Here is a 6,380-nt window from a genome sequence, read left to right on the forward strand (position 1 = left end):
CCAGAGATTCAAATGTAATTGATCTGGCATGTGGTCTAGGATCAGCACTTTAAAGCACTTTAGATAATTCTACGTGCAGTAGAGTTTGAGAGCCACTGCTCCAGCAGACCTGCCTGTACCTAGCCCACCAGGAGGCACCAGAACAGAACTTGTCCTTTTGGAAACAGCTGTCCTGCACACCTTGCTTCCAAGGGGTGGTTAAGGCACCAGCTCTTTCTGTCTGAGGTCAGGAACCAGGCATACACAGGACTGCTTTCTTCCTGACTGTGCCAGATGACGGACAGTAAAGTAGTGATGGGCACTGGATGGCTGGGACCCAAGCCAACCTGCCTCACATATAACCTTGGTCTGAAAGCCTAGGCTTCACACTTGTGTAGGAGGAAGGCAGTGTATATTCTAGATGGAACCATCTAGTAAACTGGAACTATGATTTGGGAGATGGATCAATGTCCTTGTCAAAAATGGTACACTATTAGCTTGTTTTTCATCCTTTAGTTAACTGTGTCATGTGAAGGTATGGCACAAGGATTTCAGGAAGAAACAGCCTAGTGTCTTTAAGATTTGGAACAGCTGGCCTTGTTTTATAAAGTCAGGAAGACTCATAGTGTGTCAGATGCTCTGGGCACGAGTAGTAGACCACCTCCCCACCCCCTCACCCCACCCCCAACACTTGGGCTGGCTGAAACAATAATGAAATAGATTAAGAAAGGGCTTGAAATCCAGGCCGTCTTCAGAGTTGCCTGATTCAGCCCCCCAACAATGTCAGCGGGGTGAGGCTCCCTCCATTTGTTCACAGCATTAGCTCTGATTTTCCTCATGGTCACAAGATGGCTGCCCGCGCTCTTCAAGGCAGTGTGCTTGCTTGTGCACAACCAGTGGGAGAGTAAGCCTATTCCCTTTGCTCTGTAAAACCAATGAGAATTGTGTAAATTCAAAGAATTCAGAAGCAGGCCCCCTCCTCAGGATTCAGAGGCCTGAATTCATTCCTGAACCTCTGGTTGGCAAGGGCAGGAATTACCCCTAGACCGTTGGCTCTCAACTGGGGGTGAGTTTGCCCCCTGAGGATGTCTAGCCAAGTCTAGAGACATTTTTGATTGTTGCACCTGGGGTGATGCTACTGGCATCTTGCTGGTAAAGCCCCGGGATACTGCTAGCCATCCCATCATGTGCATCCTACAGTACCCCCCACAATAAAGAATTATGGCCCAAAATGTTAATAGTCCCAAAACCCTCCCTTAAGCTTATTAGGGCTACCCCCCCCCCACTGGGGTCTGCTTCTCCTCAAAACACATCACTTGTCCTAGGTGGGGCTCAATCCTTGCCAGCCAGCTTCCCAGGGTCCCCAGATCATACCCTGGGCTTCCCTCCATGTAACAGAAGGTGGCCCCAGGCCTCCTCTGTGGAGCTTTCCAACTGGCTTTTGTTCAGATACTTAAGCACTTTATAGTAATATTTCAAATTAATAAAATTACAAGAGGCTTCCTAGAGGTTTTGCCTTGTGCATCTATGTTAACCTACCTTGAGGACACCTGGGTGGTTCAGCGTTTGAGCATCTGCCTTTGGCTCAGGGCGTGATCCCTGTCCCTGGATGGAGTCCCACATCGGGCTCCTGCAGGGAGCCTGCCTCTCCCTCTGTCTCATGAATAAATGAATAATATCTTAAAAAAGAAAAGAAGGAAGGAAGAGAAAGAGAGAAAGAAAGAAAACTTACCTACTTAAAAAAAAAAAAGCTACCTTGGATGTTTGTCCTTGAAGAGCAAAGCCCAAGGAGACCACTGGGCAGAATGGGTTTAAAGCACCAATGCTGGGCAGCCCCAGTGGCACAGTGGTTTAGCGCTGCCTGCAGCCTGGGGTGTGATCCTGGAGACCCGGGATCGAGTCCCACATCAGGCTTCCTTTATGGGGCCTGCTTCTCTCTCTGACTCTCTCTCTCTCTGTGTGTGTGTGTATGTGTGTGTCTCCATGAATAAAGTCTTTTTTAAAAAAAATAAAAATAAAAAAATAAAGCACCAATGTTGGGACGCCAGGTGGCTCAGCGGTTGAGTGCCTGCCTTCGGCTCAGGGCGTGATCCCTGTCCCAGGATGAATCCCAGATTGGGCTCCCTGCATGGAGCCTGCTTCTCCCTCTGCCTGTGTCTCTGCCTCTCTCTGTCTCTGTGTCTCTCATAAGTAAATAAAATCTTGAAAGCAAGCAAGCAAGCACCAATGCTGGTAGCAAGTCAGAGGTTAGAAAGGGCTCCCTCCCACCATTTGAAATGCCTCAAATGGTGGAGCAGTGCAGTGGATCAAAACAACAGCACCAGCTGGGTGCCCTTGGGCAAGTTGATTGACCTCTCTGAACTTCCTTTTGACTTACTCCATGGGATTGCTGCGAGCATTCATGAGACAGTGTATGGGAAGTACTGGGCATACAGTAGGTGCTTAAATAAGTGGTGCTGCAGAAACATGGCGTAGAGCAGCAGGGTTTCATGTGGCCAATGGGACCAATGAGAAACACTGCAGAGGATGCATAGTAGGGCTGACTCAGGAGGGCAGCAGAGGCTTGACCCAAAGAAGAGTTCAAGGCCAGGCCTGCACCATCCCCCCCCACCTTCCCCACCAGCTTTACCGCTCAGGTCTGGTGACCCTTCTGAGAAGCCACAGGAGCCTGGGGTTTCCGAGTGCAGGAAGGAAGAAAGGCAGCTGAGAATCCTCTGGAAGCAATGACTAAGAAGTCCTTCCTTGAGAAAGGTCATCTGCTTTTCTCATGCAGAAGCGACTGGCTCTTGCCAGGAGGCAGCATCCGGGCCTAACCGTGCCCCTGTCTTGCAGACCCCATGATGGAGCTGACGGGCACGGACCCCTCCGAGCTTGACAGCCAGCAGGAGATAGAGGACTTCGAGAACGCCTATGCCTACGCCGGTGTGGACAGCAGCGCTGAGGCCAGCGTCCTCACCGAACAGGCCATGAAAGAGATGGCCTACTACAACGTGCTATAGCACAAGCAGGGCCGCCCAGAAGGGGCGGGGGGGGGGGGGCAGGGGGCGTGGGGGGAGACCCACGTGCTGTGGGCTGCACCTCCTACAGCTGAGAAGCTACTGCCTACAGTCCTGAGGCCTCCCCCCCACACACACACTGAGTCATTTGCACCACTAGGGACCTTTTGACCAAATGGAGACTGTACTACTGGCCTCAGCTGTGAGCCAGGCACAGGCCCCAGGTATGGGGGGAGGAAGGAGGATTCAGGAGGCCCAGCTCTGGGTCTCCTCGGCCTTCTGCTGTGGGAGGATAGGAGAAATGCTGATGGGGACAGCTGGGGACAGCTCACAGGACCTGGGCACAGGTCCTCAGGTCTCTCCAGGCCCAGCCGAGCTGGAGCAGCCGGTGTGGGTAGGGCCTCCCGATAGCTCCTCAGGGGTCCTGACACTGGAGGAAGAACTTGAGCCTTGCGTTGTTTCCCCTGTAGACCAACTCCTGCCTCTAGGGATGTTTAAGCTCCTGTGCTGGTCAGCACTGCCCCCCACCTCCACCCCCCACCAGCCCCTGGGGTGGGGAAACCCAGAGGCCCCTTCCCCACCCTGTCCATGAACAGCCAGGCAGGGCCCTCTGCCTTCTACCTCCTGGTGTCCCCACGCTCTCCTCAAGCCAGGCATGCATGCAGCCCCGGCCCTGGCCTCAGGAAAGCGGGTTGCGGCCCAGCCCCCAGCTAATGCCCTCTCCAGCCCACCCCCCAAGGCTCCCATCTAACAGCAGCTTGAAAGTGGGTGTCCCTAAAGTGGGTTTCAACAGATGTCACCCAGTTCTTGGTTATACTGGTCACTGTATGAGGGTCCCCCAACGTGAACAGGGCTGGGACATGCCTTTCACTGGGCACACGCTAAGACAGGTGGAGGCCCTTGGACGAGGGGCAGGGCACAGAGATGGGATCACGGGACCTAGAAGGGCTGTCCTCAGAGGAGGCCAAGGACCACCGGGGTGGCGGCGACTGGAGTATCGTATCATTAACAAGCATCTTGAGGAAGTGGACAGCCAAGAGTCAACAGGTTCCCAAGAAGAGCAACATAGTTAAAAGAAAATGAAGACCATAGAGAAAAAAAAATTTTTGAGCAAAAGGGGTATTTTGAAGGTAATTTATTTTTTTCCTTTCCAATTCTGTGTCGCCTTTTCTTTTCTGATGGAGATCATTTTCTTTTTCCAAATGGAAGCTCCCTCGCATGCTGTGCGTGCTCCGTGCCTCCCCAACCTCGAGCAAGCAGCCAGCCAGGCAGGACTTGGGCAGAGGGGGGACTGCTCTGGCCTCACAGGTGCCCGCAGGGAGCCTCGGGCCGGGGCAAGAGGCGGGAGACAGAGCTGGGCAGGCCCTCAGCCTCTGCCCGGCCCCTCTGGCCAGTGACTCGCCTGGCACCACCCACCGCAGCGGCCGATTACGCTGGGGCCGGCAGCTCGCTCCCTTGCTTGCCCGATTGCATCGCCTCTGTCCCCCTGACAGCTCCTGCCCCAGGGAACCGAAAGACAGGCCCAGGGTGTGAAATCATAGCACATTCAGGAACGCTAGGGCACCCAGACTCCTACCCACTTACCTCCTGAGGCCTCAGTGGGGAGGGGCAGGCAGGGCTGTCCCCAAAGGCACGAAGGAGGTGAAGCCGCCAACTTCAGCCTGGATACCAGGAAAGGAGGGGTCGCAGCCCGGGTGGGGTGCGGGGACCAGTCTGAAATGCAGCTACCCCCAAAGCTGTATCCTTAGTGAAGGACCAAGCCAGGCTTCAGGGTGGCTGTGATCAGGACAGAGGGGAGGACAAGGTGGCCTCGGGATCGGGCAGCCAGGTGCCCCCTTCCTTCTCTGCTAAAGCTCACGCTAAGAGGCAGCAGACAAGATGGCTGGGGTCTCACATGAGTCTTTCCCCTCCAGAACCCCGAGGCCCCCTGACCACAGCCCCCCCAGGTGCCCGCCATGATGACCCTCAGGTGGCAGTGACCCCCGTCACTGTAGAAGACATTTTCTCCTGCTGAGCAGAAGCATCACCCCCTGCAAACTACCTCTTCCCACAATGTCTTTCTCCCCTGGTACCAAAAAGAACCCTGTACCTCCTCCCCATCCTCCTCCTCTTTCCTGCCAGTGCAGTGGCCTTGGTCTTGGAAACCTAAGGGAGAAGGTCTGGCCCCCAGGGTGGGGCTCCCCCTTCCTCCCCCAGCCCTGCCATCAGCACTGGCCTTCTGCGAGATTCGATACTTGAACGCCCCCCTGCCCTGTGCCTTGGACCCGGGCAAAGCTAAGAGAAGGAAGCAGCACAACTCACAGTTTGAGCTGGGGGGTGGTCTCGGCAAGGCTCCTGTCCTCACCCCTCCCCGACCTTTCAAGAGAGGCGTGCAGCCTCTTGGGTGACTTAGAAACTCCTGGACGAATTCCATTCTAACTTATTTTGACGTGTATACAAACCAACTGTTTAGAAATTCCACTTGTGCAAAGCCCTACTGTGTTTTTATGTTCCCGTTTAAAAGAGAAGTTTACTTAGCAATAATTATAAATAAATGAATATTCTTTAGCGAGGTGACTGTGAGTGCTTCTTCCCATCATTCCTGAGGCCCTCCTCCCCCGAGGAACCCCTAACAGGGCTTCCCAACCCCATGCCGCAGGCCATAGCTCCCCAAGGCGGGGAAGAGACCCAGATCATCCTTGGCATCAGAATGGCCACCTGCAGGGCCAGGCGCCTACACGGAGCAGCTCCAAGCCCAAGAGGGAAGGGCTCTGGCCAAGGCCCCAGAATTCCCACCACTTGCAGAGAAAAGCTGTGTCCCCTCCTGACCCACCAACAGAGCACCAGGAAAGAAGCCAGCTCACGATGCCAGACTGCACTTCAGAGGCTGCCAGCCCTTTCTACCAGTGGGCAAGAGGGGGCCGGAAACCTCGAGCTTAGGCCCAGCTCACCAGCTTTTCTTCCCACAGCCCTGGGGGCTCGGTGATTACTGAAGACAAGCAAGTGAGTAGTCCCTGGAACAGATGGAGGCCACCAGTGTGAGTGGTGACTGGAGCCCATCTCAAAGCTAGCAAGGTCCAGTGTCAGGAGCCACGAGAGTCCCCCGAAACTGGGGAATTGGCTTTGGGTTGCCAAGTATTTATTTTATCAAGTGAAGCTGGTACAAGTCTTCCCCTGGACACATAAACACCAAAAGTAGGATATGATCCCTGCATAAAAAATAGCCCTTTAATCTGGATTTATTTCGCTTTACAGCAACTTTATAATCTTACTCTTTTGGTTTTGCCCAAGAATGGTGAAAATGAACCCAAGTCTGGGATGCAGTGATCTAGACCCCATGGGGCCCCCAGTCCCAGCCCCAAGCCCCAGGCAGCCATGGAGAGGACGGAGAGGCAGCTGCTGGGTGGGACCCATTTTGAAAACCGA

The 6,380-nt window shown here is 54.2% G+C and overlaps 1 protein-coding gene across 6 annotated transcripts in view; it reads left to right on the plus strand.

Annotated features, from left to right (window-relative positions):
• Positions 1 to 5,522, plus strand: part of ZNF710 (zinc finger protein 710) — a 67,087-nt gene extending 61,565 nt beyond the window's left edge. For all 6 annotated transcript variants that reach the window (XM_041753424.1, XM_041753427.1, XM_041753423.1 and 3 more), the window contains one exon: positions 2,812 to 5,522. In XM_041753424.1, coding sequence (XP_041609358.1) covers positions 2,812 to 2,978 — 167 coding nt within the window. In that variant the 3' untranslated portion in view covers positions 2,979 to 5,522. The remainder of the gene's footprint in view (positions 1 to 2,811) is intronic.
• Positions 5,523 to 6,380: the final 858 nt, after the last annotated feature.

This window comes from Vulpes lagopus, chromosome 4, assembly GCF_018345385.1.
Source record: "Vulpes lagopus strain Blue_001 chromosome 4, ASM1834538v1, whole genome shotgun sequence".
Lineage (NCBI taxonomy): Eukaryota > Metazoa > Chordata > Mammalia > Carnivora > Canidae > Vulpes > Vulpes lagopus.